This window comes from Rhododendron vialii, chromosome 8a (genome assembly GCF_030253575.1).
Source record: "Rhododendron vialii isolate Sample 1 chromosome 8a, ASM3025357v1".
NCBI classification, from domain to species: Eukaryota; Viridiplantae; Streptophyta; class Magnoliopsida; order Ericales; family Ericaceae; genus Rhododendron; species Rhododendron vialii.
Window position 1 is genome coordinate 3,765,997 of NC_080564.1, and position 18,351 is coordinate 3,784,347.

At 39.8% G+C, this 18,351-nt stretch overlaps 2 protein-coding genes across 2 annotated transcripts; one reads left to right on the plus strand and one right to left on the minus strand.

The window, feature by feature from the left end:
• Positions 1-2,611: 2,611 nt before the first annotated feature.
• LOC131298400 (cytochrome P450 81Q32-like) lies at positions 2,612-6,747 on the plus strand. Its single transcript, XM_058323838.1, has 2 exons — positions 2,612-3,597; positions 5,989-6,747. The coding sequence occupies exons 1-2, from the start codon at positions 2,728-2,730 to the stop codon at positions 6,598-6,600; spliced, it is 1,482 nt and encodes a 493-aa protein (XP_058179821.1). The 5' UTR covers positions 2,612-2,727; the 3' UTR covers positions 6,601-6,747.
• Positions 6,748-9,359: 2,612 nt separating this feature from the next.
• Positions 9,360-11,227, minus strand: LOC131298401 (GATA transcription factor 5-like). Its single transcript, XM_058323839.1, has 3 exons — positions 10,973-11,227; positions 10,500-10,862; positions 9,360-10,287 (listed from the first exon to the last, which is right to left on the minus strand). The coding sequence occupies exons 1-3, from the start codon at positions 11,087-11,089 to the stop codon at positions 9,655-9,657; spliced, it is 1,113 nt and encodes a 370-aa protein (XP_058179822.1). The 5' UTR covers positions 11,090-11,227; the 3' UTR covers positions 9,360-9,654.
• Between the last annotated feature and the right edge of the window lie 7,124 nt (positions 11,228-18,351).

The window sequence follows — 18,351 nt, forward strand, 5'->3', positions numbered from 1 at the left end:
TTGGTTCAGAAGATTTGCAGCTGTAAGTGCTGCGACAAGATCCCTAGCAAACTGATTCTGAACAAGAGGTACTCCTGCACCTCGACCAGCCCCAGCCCCCGGGTTCCCACCTGGGTTCTCCCCATGCTGACTAACCTCATCCTCAAGAGGTACCCCACGGCCAAGACCACGACCTCGACCACCCCGGGTTCCAGCCCCAACTCGTCTGACACGCATTTTCGAAGACATCTTACTACATGACATAAGAGGAAAAACAATTAATCGCAACATTATTACTAGGAGGTCAAAGCCACGGACTTCCCAACACGGGTCAATAACGACTCTACGCCACTCTACAATATCGAAAAATGCAATATCAAGTAATCACATGAATGTTAGTCACACAAGCATGCATAAGTTACGTTAGAAGGTGCAACATTTTGAACCCATGAGACAGAACGTCTCCCCACGGTCTCTAGGTGTTCTAAACCTATGCTCTGATACCAAGTTGTCACGTCCTCGAAATTAAACATAATTATAAATGATTTACATAATAAAAATACTCACAAATATCCGTACGGTACCCAAAAGATCACTGTGTTCTCATTCCCTTAGTTACATTTCCAAGTCAAAAGAATTACAAATATTACAATGTCAGCTCGACGGCCCCAAATTATCGTAAGTATCGAATTTCAAAGAGAATTAGTGGTTACAATATTCCGAGTCAAAAAAATTACAATTTAAGTTACAAATATATCTTTCAAAATAAATTTACAAAGATGAATAGGTAACTCTTTTGGTTAGCTTTCAAAAATAATGTCCACACTCCAAGCACGCCAAGCAATGCAAGCTATGGTTCCGGGTTAGCACCTGAAAATAATATAAGGCTTGAGCTACACTAGCCCAGTAGAAAAGTCTACGCAAACTCTATATGCAAATGAGCGAGACGAATGAACGAATGATAAAAGATCACAAGACAACGGAGGAAGCACAATTTTCATGAACAAATGTCCCAAAATCTCCAATTTTTCTTTTATTCAACCCATAAATCATACCCGTTCAATTCATGTCTCAACATGTCGTGTCGTTTGTGTGTCTGAGCCGAAGCTCCTGCCGAGCTAATTTTGGGATCCCGATGTCCCCTGCCAAGCACCCACCTTGAAGGTTGGGCCTTGAGTGATTATTTTGAGCATTAGCTCCTGCCAGGCTAATTATGGGACCCTGTTATCCCCTGTCAGGCACCCACTTGTCGGTGGGCCCCGAATGTTCGCGCGTCGTTCACAAGTTCAAGTGTATCGTTCGTACGATTATCTTGCATGATGCTCATATTTATCATTTCACAGTTTCACCAATTTGACCGCATTATAAATATATTTCGTGTACCATTGACCAAAAGACATGCATGATTGTCCAACTCTTATTATTTATGTATATAATAATCATACAACCCATGGAATAACTTAAAACTTTGAAAAGAAATGGAACTTCAGTGCACGAAAGATTCTGACATGTTGACTGGTGACCAACCGGTAGGGTACGGGAGGTACCGGTAGGAGTTAAGAAAATTTCCGAGGTCCTACCGGGTTGGATCAAGTCCTACCGGTACAAAAACTAATCAGAAAGGCCACCATTTTGCACAAGGAAAACTTTGAGACAGGCTACCGGTAGGAGAAAGTTCTACCGGTAGGAAGCTAATTTTCTGGCAACACAACAACATTCTACCGGTAGAAAGGACGGGCCTACCGATAGGAATCAAGGAAAAACAGACGATTCTAACAGTCACAACATATTTTTATTCAAACTCAACGACAACCAATACAAGCTCGAATAATACATAAAAACACTCAAACAACATATAAAAAAAGGTAGAATTTCCTACCTCGAGTATCCAAACCGAAATTAAGAAGATTGTGCAATCCCTAGCTTCCGAAATCCCAAACCAAGCAAGAATACACCAAACCGGGCTTAATTTAGTGCAATACGAGCCCAAATACGCAAATAGATGATGGAGTTGAGAGTGATTGTTGTGGGTTTTGAGTGATTGGGTGAGTTTTTGGGTGAAAGAGAGAGAGATTGAGAGAGAGAAACGAGAGAGAGCCGAGAGATGAGATGAGAATGGAAATAAAAAGAAAGAAAAACATTTCCCAGGAGACATACACGACACACACAAATGCACACATGCACTAATTATACTAAGACCCAAGATTCTTATTTACTTGCACATTGGACCACCTCAATCACATTCTTGTCATTTTCATTTTCATTTTCTTCTTCTTCTTCTTCTTTTATTAACATTATAAATAAATAAGAAAATTTACGGGTCTCTACAACTACTCTACTTGTAAATGCTTTCTGCATGTGCTTTGGAAATCAAATGATGAAGAGTAGAGGACTTTCCATCGAGGCATGCTCTTCACGATGTCTAGGCTGTCCAATATACTTTTGAATTGCCCAGATGAATTGCTCGGGCACCACGTGGGCTTGTCGAAAAAACTCGTTGTCGGACTTAATTAATCGCCCTTAATTTGTTGTTCAAAAAGAATGGTTTCATTTTTGTTGAAAAAGAAAGTGAGTGTTATTCTAAAATGCGGTGGTTTCAATTCCAAAAGGATTGACAATGATTACTCGGGCACCGTCACGTAATACCCATCCAGCATTGACAAATTTCACTAAACACCTCCACCCTGCAAGTTGATTTATAAATCCACATGAATGATTCCATTTGTCTGATGAACTGAACATACCAAAATGGAACCAAGTTTTCAATCATTATCATGTGCCGCTGCGCTCTTTCTAAGTATTGCTGCACTCTACTACTACCTCTCATCAAAACCAAATTCCCACCGCAACCTCCCACCAACCCCACCGTCTCTTCCCATCATAGGCCACCTCCACCTCATCAGACCGCCTCTCCACCGCACCCTCCACCGCCTCTCCCAATCCCTCGGCCCGGTTTTCTCCCTCCGGTTCGGCTCCCGCCCCGTCGTGGTCGTGTCCTCCCCTCCCCTTGTTGAGGAATGCTTCACGAGAAACGACGTCGTCCTGGCCAACCGCCCCAAGTTCCTCAGCGGCAAGTACTTCAGCTACAACTACACCGGCATCGCCACCGCCCCCTACGGCGACCACTGGCGCAACCTCCGCCGCCTCATGTCCCTCGAGATCTTCTCCGCGAGTCGACTCAACGATTCCTTACCCATTCGCCAATCCCAAGTCGAGCTCCTACTCCTTGACCTGTGCAGAAACTCGTCCGTGAACTTCTCGAGCGTCGAGTTGAAGTCAAAGCTTTCGGAGCTGAGCTTCAACGTGATCATGAGAATGATCGCCGGAGAGCGGTGTTCCGAGGAGGCGGGGGAGTTTCGGGGTCTAGTGGGAGAGGCGTTCGAGTTGTGCGACGCGGCGAATCCGGGCGACTTCGTGCCGGTTTTGCGGTGGGTTGACTTCGGAGGTTACGAGAAGAATCTGAAGAGGATTCACGGGAGGCTTGATGCGTTTTTCCGACATCTGATCGACGAGCATCGGCTCGATAAGGGTAATGATTCCATGATCGATCATTTGCTTTCCCTGCAAGAATCGCAGCCGGAATATTATACTGATGAGATTATTAGAGGGCTTATATTGGTTAGTGCCTCTCCTCCCTCGCTCTGTTTTTCTCTCTCTAAATTTTGTTTCTCTCTCATTTTTCTCTGTTAGGTTAGGGTTGACTCTTCTTTTTTTTTGGGTAAATTATCATCTTAACCGAGAACTCATATCTACTCCTTGAGAAATTTTTGGATGCAAATAGGGTTTTAGACACGTGGTACCCGGCAGCGCATTTGAGCCGTTCAAACGTGGTCGGTTCAGATCTCAGCATAGGAAAAGAGGAGAGAGAGGTCGGCTGAGTAAGAATGAGGATGCTTCGATCTCGACCATCCAAAATACGTTTGGCTACGAGGAAAGAAAAACACAAAACAACTATCCCAAAACAATTAGGGGCCAAAAATCCTCCTATGAATTCTCCAAGCAGCAGTAAGAGCTAGGTTCTGACTTGAAGCTTTAATCCTCCCAGAATTTATACACCCACGAATGTCCTCCAATATAGGGTTCTGCAGAGAAAGAGCAATCCTTGCACTAACGCTGAAAAGTTGTACCATTTCTCTCCCTCCACAGCCAATAGATGACAGCTGAGCTGCCAAAGACAATTTGAACACAGAATGGGACATAGCGCCACCTCCTCTATGCTGTTTAGTCCAAGCCAAAAACCCCTCTTAAGTCTACTGAACTTAGTTGCAGGGAGCTCCGAAAGTGGTGCCGCTTCCAACTAAGGAGCTTGACGAGAACCCACTCCCATTGAGATGGGAGCTTGCTCCTTACAAAGATGAGAGCTTTTGTATGATCTATGTATAGAAAAAAATGAATTTATCAATTGGCTTTATTAATTGGTCTTTGATGAACTTGTATATCTAGCCCAAGTCATGATATTTTGAAAAGAAAATCATACTATATTGTAATACTAGCCCATTTCTTTTACTTAATTATGGAGGACTTGGCCCATATTTTTACTTGCTAAAATGATTGTACTTTTAAAGTGAATACTTTATGCTACGTTATTTTCATAATATATGTACACGCTCTCAACCTTGGGAGCTTTTGTATTCCCTCGCTCTCCCGCTCCCGCCCCACTTTGTGCAACTAAGCTACTGAACCATTACTGATCCCATTACACAACAGATTTGAACTGCAAACTTGCTGATCAGTAAAAGAACAGGAGAAGAATAAATGGGGATGAGATTCATCTTTCCCTAAGGCAAAGAGTACACTGAGAGAGTCCACCTGCATACCCCAAGAAGGGAGTCTGTCTTCGGTAGATAGCCTCCCCAAAGCAGCTAACCACTGAATAAATTCCCACCTTGAAACATGAAGTTTGAACCAGATAACCTTGAACCAAGGGAAAATAGGGTTAGAAGCCCTAAAGGCCTGCCAAGCAGACCTTACTAGCTGTGAGGTTCCATAACACTGAATCAGAGGAGTAAGGATCAGGAAGGAAGTCCTCTGGAGTACCTGTTGGGTTTTGCCTCAACCCCAATCACACCAAACACAAGCACAATCACAGACAAGCTCGAAAAGAAAAAGCAACACCAAGAACTTACGTGGTTCGGCCAAACAACCGGCCTACATCCACGGGGAGGGGGGTTTCACTATATCGTGAAATTACACAGTGAGATTTGCTACACAATCACTCACTCTCTCCTCTCAATACAATGGAACTCTCCTCTCAATCTCTCTCTCGGTCTCTCCTGCTCTCTCTATTTTTTCAGTCACACACTCACACACTAGGATACAAGAGAATACAAAAACAAGGAGAACTAATTGGGCTAAACCAGCCCAATACCAAAAAACAGGCCCACCGGGTGGACCCAACAGTACCTTGCATAATTTCCATTATGGCAGGGTCCCTTTGTCTAGGCTAAGACCATCTATGCCCTTGAACAATGGAACTGACCTTAGTAAACAGAGACCTTCTCAAGTTGTGCACAACATGTTCTCCATATGTCTGGTACAGAGGTCCAAATGGGTGCCAGTTATCAAGCCACAAAAATGTATTATCCCCATTCCCAACCTTGTATGTAATCCAAGGTGCAGCCTTATTTCTAAGCTCCATAATTGGAATTCTATCTTCACTATTATGGAAAATATATCCCTACGAGATTCCAATTTATTACTCCGTAATTAACCTAGTCACATCACACGACGGGTATACATGTAAAGTTTACAACCAGATATTTCAAAAAAGGACCTTAATTAGGTTGGCATAAATTATCTATGGTTTTTCTGACTACCATATGTCTCTTTAGGATGTTTAGGTAAATCTGTCTAAGAAAAAATAATGGTTGCGAGTCACATTGTCTAGCATCTCCCAAATACTTGAACAAATGTCATCCAAATCACAAAATATTAAGCTTCTGGGAATTTGGAGAAATAAGTAGCCCACCTCACTCAGATGATATTAATTTGTTTATTTGTTTTGTCTAGGCTGTGATACTTGCAGGTACCGATACTTCAGCGGTGACAATGGAATGGGCAATGGCGTTATTAGTTAACCACCCAGAGGTGTTAAAGAAAGCTAGAGCCGAGTTAGATGCTTATGTGGGGCAAGATCGCTTGGTTGACGAATCAGACCTCTCAAAACTAAATTACCTCCAAGCCATCATCTTGGAAACTCTTCGATTGTTTCCGGCCGCACCACTCTTAGTACCGCACATGCCATCTAGTGATTGTACAATCGGAGGATTCGATGTACCGCGCGGCACGATATTGTTGGTCAATGCATGGGCCATTCACAGGGATCCTGAGCTTTGGGATGACCCCATAAGCTTCAATCCCGAGAGGTTTAAAGATGGCGAAGTGGAAGGACACAAGTTAATGCCATTCGGGATGGGACGGAGGGCCTGTCCAGGGTCAAGCCTGGCCCAACGTGTTGTGGGTCTGGTCTTGGGTTCGTTGATCCAGTGTTTTGAATGGGAGAGGGTAAGTGAGGAGGCTGTTGATCTTAGTGAAGGCAAAGGGCTAACCATGCCTAAACTAGAGCCATTGGAAGCCATGTGTAAAGCACGAGCCATCATGAGAAAGGTTCTCTCTAAATGACCAAATTACTGGTACTTTATGCTCTGTTTGGAACCTGTGGAAAGAAAATGAAAAGACCTTTTCCATTGTTTGGTTTGAAGAGAAAGAGTGAAGAAAATAAAAATTTCAAGTGTAGTGAATAGTAAACTTTCCTTCTCATTTTCCTTCTCTTTTATTTTCCTTTCCTTTCCCTAGGTTCCAAACAAAGCTTAATCTAAAACAATTTCATTTCTTCTTAAAGTGTTAGGCTCACTGAAATGACATTTTTAGCCTTCATGTGCAATTAATTTATACTTCCATTTGCTCACAAACTTTATCTAAGTGCACAAGCCGAAAGTTACACTAATATTTACATAACTGCACAAACCAAAAGTTTGAGACCGGAGCAGGCCTCACTCGACGGAGCAGCACGCCCCTCGGAGGAACAGCATGCCCCATGAGTCCAAATTGCAGTCTTCCTCTCTCATAGTAAAAGATTTTCCATAGGAGACCAGATAAATTATAAAATGACCCTTGCCACTATTGAGCTCATAGGAATTTGCAGCACATTGGTATGAGAAATATGCCAATTTATGTTGTTTTTGTTGTAATTCTAGAGCAAAACGAAAATATATATTGACCATAATGGATTGTAGGTGCACCTAACTAATTAACTTTTGGAAAGAGTGGTTATATAATGTATACCTAAAAGTTATCTCCTACCTCACCTTATAAAGCAAGAGTCTCAAAACTAAATTAATGTGGAATATCCTAGGATTAGATGTGGGCCAAACCTATCAAAAATGCATCAAGATGTCTAGTGTAACATGGTATTTGGGCTCTTTGAGATTGAACTATTTTGGTGTCATCCGGCTTGTTTTTGTTGGATATACATACTTCACGAGGATTAGTTTATAACCATGTTTGATCGTGGGATTAGATCGCGTCGTATTGAAATATGTTGTGAACTTTAACTGCGCTTGATGTGAAAATCAAGAGAGATTTAGAAGTTATCAACCAGCCTTAAACACCATGAGAGACTGTTTCAATCGCATGGGTAGATTTTGTAGTCCACAAACTGCCTTATTGACACTAAGAATAGTGGATGAGTTGTGGTTAGGAGGTGAAATATCAATCTAGTGTTTTGTTAACGTATTGTCCAAACATTGCTCCGGTGAGAATTGAATAATCGATTTTTTCAATCTTGGTTCCGAAGGAGAAAACGAGAAAGATTGAGAAAAAATAGATTCTTTTTATTTGTCCTCTTTATTACGAGCATACGTGTCCTATAAACATCAATTCCAGAGTTAAGATAATAGATTTTTTTCTTATCGGCAAAAGTCAGTATTGTTAATAATTACCTTCTTATTTTTGGCACCTAAGTGCACCCTCTTTATGTTGTGGCAAATCAAAATAACAGGGATCAAGTTTGGCCAATGAAACAATGGAGGATAAGCTTCATTATTGTGAGGGATTTCAACTACATTAAATGATCTTTCAAATTCGTCAAGACTCTCTAGTTTATGGCCCATTGTCTATGAGATACAAGTTTTTTTTTGGATAAGCTTTGAGATACAAGTTGCTGCTTCATTAAATCTACTTGACTAATCGGTTCACGATTCGATTTTGATCGTGATGGGCTGATACCAAGAACGAGTCCTAGACGAGCAAACCTAATTATTTTAGAGTGTAAATTCTATCCGCCATAGGTGGAAATCATGGGGTTTCTACCACCGTGTGTGGGTCCTAGAAGACTTTTTTTGTTATAATCTGAACCGTTCATCTTGTAGAACACATAGAGTAGTATACTCATTACAAAAATCAGCTTGATTGGATATCGATAGGTATATCAAAACTTGAATTTTGGTTTACAGAATGGAGGGTCATAGATTTTGAAGTTAAATTCTTTATGGCAGTCCATTTCCTAAACCGAAATTCAATTTTTAATATACCTATTGATGTTCGACCAAACTCATTTTTTGCGTGCATATACTCTTATGTGGACTCTGCAAGATGAACAGTTCAAATTGTAACAAAAAATGCTTGGTGAGACCTGTAACGGGCTGTGGTGGAAAACCAAAGATTTCCACATGTGGTGGAAAAAATTTTAACTCATTATTTTAACAGCCGAAACAGTAACAATGAAAATGGCTCCTTCTTTAAAGCCTCTTGGCGAGTTGATGTTACAATTAGGGATACCTTCGAATTGTTGTTAGGATATTGATTCATTTTGAAGGGTGAACCTTCCTTTTTTTCCCTAAAAAAGTTACACATCTCCTTTAACTCACCAAAGAGTGCAAAAGCAGATAAAAGGGCTTTGCTTCCTTCATACATATCCCACCTATGGTACGTTTGAAAATATCAAGATTGGGTGGTCAATAGTCCCCCATATCAGCAACCATATCAGCAACCCCAATTCATGGTATTGTCACATGGAGAAGTTTTTTTTGGTGCCGTGCGGAGTAACACATGTGGTACCCCGTCCGCAATCTCAACCGTTCAAAAATGTTTTTGACGGTTCGATTTTAGAGAGAAAGAAAAAGAGAATGGTCGGGTGAAGAAAGAGAGAGAATAAATCTGAACCGTCCAAAACATATTTGAACGAGTGAGATTGCCGACGGGTATAGTCGCATAGTACCTGCTCGGCACCAAAAAATTTCTGTGTCACATTTCATTAAAGTGAGTGAAATTCAAATATCACATACTACTGTACTTTCTTTCTATGCTTTTCTCACCAGTTTTATTTATTTTCCCTTTTTAGGAGATCAACAAATTCTTCTCCATTTCCCACCCACATGGCATGTTGAATTCATAATTTTTTTGCTTTCCAACGGCCTCTTCCACATATACTTAAATATTTTCCCAAAATAAAGAGGAAAATATAATAGAAAATTAAATAAAAGCTAAGAACATTAAAAGTCTACACTCCATGCCCTAAATCATCAGTTACTCCATGCCAAGAAAGCCTAACGCACACCAACCAAGACAGTAATGTACATTCAAACCCTACCTAAATAGACCATCTCTGAACCGGGTTCAACTTCAACATCTCCGGTTTTCATCCTAAACCCCTATCTAAAAACTAAACGCCATCCTTCAAAAACTCTGGACCGGCGGAGCCATGCCGGCTTCCCCCTCCTTCTTCCGCCGCATCTCCAGCACTTTCCGGTGGTTATTCGAGTGCACGTCACTCAAGAACGTCGGGCTACAAGCGGGCCGGTACTCGGGCAGCAACCTGCCCGACTTGAACCGGACCCCGCACGCATTGCAGAGCGTTTTGGCACCCAACGGACCGGCCCGCCACTGCGGGGTCTTCTGGACGAGACAATGGCTGCACCGCCGCGGCTGCTGGGTCCCGCCTCCGGCGGCGGCGGCAGCCAGCTTTCTCCTCCTCTGCTTCTTCGCCGGCTGAAGCGGCGGACATAAGACCGAGTCGGCCGTCTGAGTTGTGGACGATGAGGAAGAGGAAGTGGAGGAAGAATCCGTCAGGGAAATCGAGTCCAGCGACCAAACCCGGAACCCGGTTCTCGACCGCTTGCTCCTCGCCTTGGTCTGAACCGGAGTCCTGAAACACGGCTTCGTTTGCACCGGAGTCTCCGCCGGCTCGGACCGGCGGGAAACGGGAACGGGCTTCTCCGGCAATTTTCCGGCGGGGTATTGGAGAGAGTAATTCGGGAAGGAGTCGTCCACGAAGTTCGACAGCCATTCTAGGTCCGCCAAATCATCCGCCTGTAATTAAAATGAAAAAGCCTCTGTCACATAATAATCTTTTCAGTACGGCCCTCCGCTCCTGCTCTCATTCCCACTCCCACGAATTTTAGTAATTTGCGATATTTTTGAAAGACGCTTTCTCGCTCACGCTATTGTAACTCCGTTCGCAAAAAAAAAACCCACATTTTCTTAGAGTGAGTATGGAATTTCCAGAGAGAAAGAGGGCTTACAGGTACGCTGAGTTCGGTACAGGGTACTGAAGGGAAATCATCAATTACTGAGAAATTATTAGTACTTCTGCTAGGGGGAGAGTCTTTCTTGTTTTCCTCCTCTGTTTCCTCCTTATTTTCTTCTTCTTTCACTACTCCACAAAACCCATCTCCATTTTCTTCCTTTACTAGTATTTCGCAGAACCCATCTTCGATACCTCCTTCGGAGAAGTCGAGGAGGTCGTCAACGAAAAAGTCGTCGCCGGAGACGCCGCTTTGACCGTTAACCGTCCACGGGTCGTCGGAAAACGGCTGGTTTGGGGTCTTTTTCGACGGGTCCTGCCCGAAACTGGTTTTCAACGCACCTTCAACGCAGTCCATTTCCTACGCCCACCAAAAAAAACCAACCCAGAAAACCGTTACGCATGCCGTACATATGTGAGCAATATTTAGAAAAGAAAATTGAAAAATGGAGAGGGAAATTGTCAAATTACCTGAGTAGGAGGAGGAAGAGGAGGGGGAGTGGGAGTGGTAGTGGTTGAAAGAGAGAGGATAGGGGTGGTAAAAGGGTTGAGTGGGAACAAAAATGGATGGTGAGTTTGGTAAAGCATTGAATTGTAGAGAGAGAGAGAGAGAGAGAGGCTTTAAGAGATCCTGTGCCCAAATTCTGTCTAAAAAGCGCCCGTTTCTTCTTGTTTCTCTCTCTCTCCTTCTCCTCTCTCTCTCTCTCTCTCTCTCTCTCTCTTTATTTATGGTGTAGCCATTGTTTCCCGTGTCTTTATATATACTCGTAATTTGCATTTACGTTAGGAAAAGATGTGAAAATATTTTTAAACGGAGAGAAAAGAAAAATAACTGAAATCTTGAAAGACTTGCGGCATGCCCTTCAAAGAGGACCAGACTTTTTTCTGTGTACGGGTCAGAAGACTCAGAAATGTAGCAAGGGATAAATCTGCTATCCGGAGAGACGATTTGCAAAGAACCGCGCAGAAAAAAATGCGTTTGGTCCTATTTTGGGTCCCGAAAAAATTTAGAAAAATATCCATAAATTTTTGAATATTATTTTATGGGACCCTGTAAAAAATCGGCTACAGCGGATATCGGTAAGTATTACTTTTGGATTCATAGGGGTGAACTGAGCCTATGAATCCAAAAGTAATACTTACCGATATCCGCTGGAGCTGATTTTTTACAAGGCGCTCAGTTCGCCCTTATGAATCCAAAAGTAATACTTACCGATATTCACTGAAACCGATTTTTTACAGGGCCCCATAAAATAATATTCAAAAATTTATGGATATTTTTCAAGATTTTTTCGGGACCCGAAATGGGGCCAAACGCGTTTTTCTCTGCGTGGTTCTCTACAAATTGTCTTTGCTGTTAGAATTTTTGTAAATTTTTGGGTGATTGGTGGGTACTCGTGGCCGTGCCTATGTGGTGTTCGAGTTGCGCATTCAGGCTGTTCAAAGTGTGTTGAACAATCTAAATTAAAACTATCTCTCTCCTCTCATTCCACCACTCTCTTTCCTCCTTCTGATCTCTCATTTTTCTCTCTCCAAATTCTAGCTGTCCAAAATTAAAAATAGACGGCCCGGATGAGCTACGTGGTGCCCGCCCGGCATCCAAAAATTTCTCTAATAAATTTTTTTAAAATGCTATTATTATATGAAAAAAATGTATTTATTCCAAAATTATATAAAGCGCCACCACCACTTGTTTTTCCATTAAATTTTGTTATAAAGGAAGTTTCTAAATTCTAAATTAATGGAGCCCAAAAAAGTAGTCCAAAACCAAGTTCAATGGGCCAAGTGAGATATTACTCTTAGGCCCCGTTTCGGAATTGAAAGTAAGTATTTATTTTTTAAGAAGGTAATTTTAAGCTCAAAAATAATGTGTTTATACAAATAATTTTTCTAGCAATATGGATCTTGTTTGATAGATCTTATCGAGATCTTTTATACGGTGCAAAAAAAAATTAAAAAATAATTTTTTATTTACATTATTTTTGAGTTTAAAAATATGAAATAAGTACTTATTTTTTAAGAAGGTGTTCTGGAACGGAACCTTAAACACATGGTCTAAATTAAGAACAATCAACCTTCACACTGTGTTTTCTATGCAAACTCTGTGGGAAAAACAAACAAGATAAACACCTAAAAACAAACAGAAAGAAAGGAAGCAACGTATCCTTGACTGTGATTGAATGACGTTGAAATTCACAAATAGAAGGACATTTTCGATACTTTTAACGACATCAAAGGGCATCACAATTCAAAAAACCTTACTCCAGTAGATAGATTTAATTAAAATTACCTTGTCTTGGTACTATACGTGCATATGTCAATCGAGGGATTGAGTCTTGAACTGGACAAATGATTATTCTTAGCTTTGTTAGGAATACAATGCCATTCTCCTTGTCCAATTAGTCTTTGTAACAATTTCAAAGATTAATGAAATTTATTTTTTGCCGTTTAAAAAAAAATACTTGCATGTGTCAAATATCGTTATATAATAATTCACTTCAGACAAAAGTAATTCAAAAACATTTTTGAATCATTTTCATGGTTTGGTACTTTTAATTTTTTTTTCATATTTTATTAAAAATTTTAATCCTCTCATACGCATGAATTCGAATTATATGAGAAATTAAATAATTGTCATTCTCGATGAAAATTGCCCGTCCAAACTGTATCTCATTGTTTGAAACTAAGAACTTTCCTCTCTCCTAGGTTATTGGTCTTACTACCGAGGTGGTATCCCAGTTGGTTAGGGCCACTATTCCCTTTAACGCAGACGGAGGTTTGAGTCTCGGTAGGTGTTCGAAATCCGTCTGCGGATCAAAAGGGGGATTTTTCATCAGTTGTGCAATAAAGTGATGTCGTGGTGACGGCCCGTCCTCTCGATAATAGCTATGGCTCGAACCGGATATTTCACTGGCAGATAGGGAGTTCCTATGATTACGCCCAAAAAAAATTGCTACGCTGGTTGTCCCCTTTTTGATTATCAAAAAAAGGTTATTGCTCCTCCTAGAGACGCCACCGGTTAAGGTGGTGTTCCGGTTTCTCGGAAAAGGAATTTTTAGAAAAAGTAGGTAATTTCAAGCTCAAAAATCATGCATTTACACAAATAATTTTTCCATCAATATGGATCTTGTTTGATAGATCTCATTGAGATCTTTTATACGGTGCAAAAAAAAATTAAGAAATTATTTTTTATTTTCATTATATTTAAATTTAAAATTTGAAAAAAAAAGTACTTTTTCAAAAAAGTACTTTTTCAAGCTCAAAAAACTCCATTGTTCTGACTTTTGATTATTATATTTTTTTTAAGGTTAGAGTATTGATTAAGGAAAATACTCCAATTGAGATAATTCGAATTACGGAGTACAGAAAGTCTACCACCACCGAAGGTAAAATGCGGTGGCCGGCTACCGCACGCCATGATGTCCCACTACGGGTCCCGCACGGATGATCCGAGCCGTTCAATAATTTTTCTTTAAAAATCCGAGTGGATTGCGCTAGAAATCAGCTCAATCCGATATGTGTAGGTGCTCGGATCAAGCTTTTCATCTTTGGAAAATTGAAAAACCAATCTTTTCCATTTTTCTGATTTTCCAAAGATGAGAAGCTTGATCCGAGCACCTACACATATCGGATCGAGCTGATTTCTAGCGAGACCCACTCGATTTTTTAAAAAAAATTATTGAACGGATCGGATCGTCCGTACGGGGTCCGGATTGGACCCCAAATGGCATGCAGTGGCCGGCCACCGCATTTTGCCTACGGTGGCTGTAGTCTTTCTGTTACGGAGTATATGAGGAAACTACTGTATAATAGTCAGGCCCACCCACCGCCCCCGAGATCCAATTTGGGGAATCACCCACGGAACCGCCAGTTTTGGGTTTTAAACTTTAATGCTGTGTTTGGATCTGTTTTTTAGATTTTTTTTTGGGATTATAAGTGGAGAGAGAAATAAAGTAATGATTAAAAGTAGGAGTAATGAGTAGAGAGAGATAGAGAGAGAAATGAGAATAATGATTGAAGATAGGAATAACGAGTGAAAAGTAATGATTAAAAATAGGAGTAATGAGTATTTTTGAATTGGAAATTTTTTTTCCAAAAATCAAACCAAACTAGGAATTAATTTTTCCTATCCAACTTCCTATTCCACATAAATTTAGAAAAGGAATTTATGTTTCGTGGTACTCAAAAGTAGGACTACTCAGGGGTATTTTCGGTAGTAAATAAGTTGTGAAAAAAATCTGTTGTAGTCAAGTTAGTAGGTGTTTTCAGAAGTGAATTAGTTTTAAATAGATACGTGAGTGAAAAAATTGGTGAGAAAGAAGTTGTTGTTGACAAATTGTTAGTTAGTGTGAATGAGATGGTAAAATGCCAAAATTTGTTGATTAGTGTGAACAACATGGTTTTCTCAAATTGTTACCGGAAACACCCTCTAAACGAACCAAATTACTCTTGTTGGAGCCCGTATTTATTCATTAAAAGTTTGTTCAAGATTGATTTGTTACATTAACGAACCAAGCTTGAACATTTATTTAAAGCTTGTAAAGGTTTCAAGCCAAGCTCAATCACGATGCTACTCGGCTCGTTCAAGTAAAGATGTATAGAAAAATCCAAGCCGCTCGAGATTGGTCCATGTTTGACTTAATTAAAACTCGTTTGAGATTAACTTGTTTACGAAACATATTCTTTTGAAGCTCGATTAATTTTCAAAACCAAACTTGATCAACCACTGGTTCGGCTCGTCAACCCTACCCAAAACAAAAATTGTGAAAAAGAAAAAGACAAAGGGGAAACAAAGGGGAAATTTCGTAACCAACTTTACGTCTTTCGAAAGGAGTGGGCTTTCATACGGAGTAAATAATGCTCGACTAAATTTCAGACATAATTCGGCTAGCGCATTGATCGCCGTTCTTTCGGCTTTTAATTGTTCACCACTTCCCGCTCTTCACTTTCCAATTCTTCTACGAAAACCAAATTTTGCATGTTATAGCTCCATTTGTCTTTTTCCTTTTTCCCTTCTCTTTTTATTTTTTATTTTTTTTACGCTGAAAAATTCTTTGCACAAAGTCACGAAAGATGGGTGCATTTCCGATTTTGATTAGGAAAATTTTAACTCCACACTCACTTACACAACCCCACTCACAATAGAGATGGGTCCCACACATACTGGAAGTGTAGTGTATGCCAGCTCCACCGCTATTGTAATTGTGGGTGTGTAATTGGGTGTGTGTTTGAGTGTGGAAGTAGAATGATTGTTTTGAATATACCATTGACTCATATTTTGAACTAAGAGTATTCATAATGTTATAATCAAAAGTAAAAAGTTTTTAAAGTTAAACAATGTTGGTTCAAAATATGGCTCACGATACTATAATCAAACTTAACAACCTCCTTAGAAATAATCAAATTTTGGACTTTAGATAACCAAAATTAGTAACATTTTGACAATGACCAAATTTAATATACCATATATATTCTCTATCAAATACACTAATCATTATACAAAAAATGTTTTATCTCTCTTCCCTTTTCCTCTCTCTCTTTCTCTTAAAAAATATTTTTTTTAGAAAACAGTTTTTTAAAAATAATTTTTTTCCAAAAAAAAGTTTCAAAAACTATTTTCTATTTCTAGTAAATAATTTTTATAAGTTTCAAAACTATTTTCTATTGTTCACAGTTTTTAATTTTTTTGTAGTTTGAAAAGATAATGTGACAAGTTTTGGTTATCCAATTTTGATTATGCTTTTGTAGACATCTATATTAGTAACCTTAGCAATCTTTTAAATTAAAAATCAAAACCTGATGTGGTAACTTTTGATTATAGCATTGTGGATACCCTAAGATTGCTAATTTAATTTTAGAAATCCTTTTAGTTGATTATGTCATTAGAGGCACTCTGATCTCTTCCCTCACGTATAGATTACTATGGAGTGTTTGGTATATTTTTTTCCAAAAATTTGAATTTTTATCTATGATGTTCTTTTTGTTTGAAAAAGATCAAGCAGCGATTATAGGGAGTTATTTCATACAGATTAAAATTGCCGACAAAGTTTTTTTATGAAATTTTCGCTTATCATCCATCGCTCATAAAAGACTGTCACAAGGTCGCCAACACACTGATACACACCACTCACATGCTTGCCACTGCCACACTCCCAACACCCTCAATGACCACCTACCACCAAACACCGCCTCGATCGCCCACCACCACCTCCACCACACTACTTGCAAGTTTTACTTTGCCGCAACAATTGAAAAATGTCATTTTTGGTCGAATTCCCATCTGAAGTTGTATTTGTCATGTTATACTCCTACACCTTATTTTATTGTGCAATCATATCTCTGAAATTATATCTAAAACGCTTTTTACATTCTAATGATCATTAATACAATGTATGTCACAATTCAAAATTCCAAAAATCTCTAAGAAATAACCGCTTATTTAATTCTATTAATTGGAGTATTGTCACGTAGTGCTTCAAGTCCTTTCTCATCACACTGATATTGGATTCACATACTTTATCACGGAGTCCGTACCAATATACTTTATTCGTCTCAATTTGTTGCGCCTATTTTGACTTTCATTTATTTTGAAGAAAATATCATGATTACATTGACTTTTTATATCAATTTTACCATTTTACCCCTTTGTAACTTATAACTTTTTGTTAATTTTCTTGTCATGTCATTAATTTGCGCCAATTTTCTTTCAAATCAAGTTTAAATTTTGAATTTGGGAGGGGAAAATGAGGGGTAATAGTATGATAATACGGCCAAAATTAGAAAGTTTTGAAACAAGTACATTATTTTGGGACATCACAAAAAGAAATAACGGCACAACGAAGTGGGACGGAGACAGTACTATTACGGGAAAAAACAATTTAGAGCACACTTCAGAATCACTTTTACCCCCCCTAATAATAAAAGAAAAAACGCTCATAAAGTTACCAAATTGCCCTTGTTTGAATCATGATGGTTATTGTAGGCGGACAAAGCTAGGCATGCATGCCTTGGAAGCAAAGGGGAGAAAAAGTTTGGTACCGTCCAGCAATGGGCCAGCTTTTGTCATCAAGTAGCCCAACTGAAATGATTCCTCCCTCCCCACCCCACCCCATCGCCGGGCACTTCCCTCCAGTTCCTCGGGGATAAAGCCAGCCTAGTACTCTTCCAACTTATAGTAAAATATCCAGTGAAAAAAGCAACCAAAAACTTTTCGAAAACACCACCCAAAAAAAATAAATAAATAAATAAACAAACCCATGAAAAGTCAACATAAAGAAAATGGTTCTTTCACCGGCTAAAACGTTGAGCCGCCGGTTCAAGCAAATAATAGTACTACTGGAAGTCGTTTTCTAAGGGCAGTCCACGAGGTGCTGTTTTTTTTTTTTTCTCCCAATAATATCAGTTGGGGTTGACATGACGTTAGTAAGTTAGTGCACAGAAAACTTAAGAAGCTATTCGTAATCTTGAATTTCAAACATTCATGATTGAGCTTGAATCCTAACATCCCTTTTCGATGCAGGGAGCGTGCTGCGCGGCCGTCGGTGCCGCTTTGCAGGCATCGGCCCGACGATCGGAGATGTTCACCGCGTAGAGCTCGTCGAGTACTACAAGTGTACCAAAAATCAATCCAATCAAATATCGTTAAGTGCCTCATCAGAGCACATATAATTCGAAAAGAATGGATTCAGTGGTTTTGATCTAGTGTTTCGTATCCATTAGGATTCATTTTTTTCCAAGTTACATGTATTCCGATGAAGTATTTAACCATATTTGATCGGGTTGATTTTTGATACACTTGTAGTACTCGACGAGCTCTACGCAGTGGACGTCTCCGATCGTCAGGCTGATGT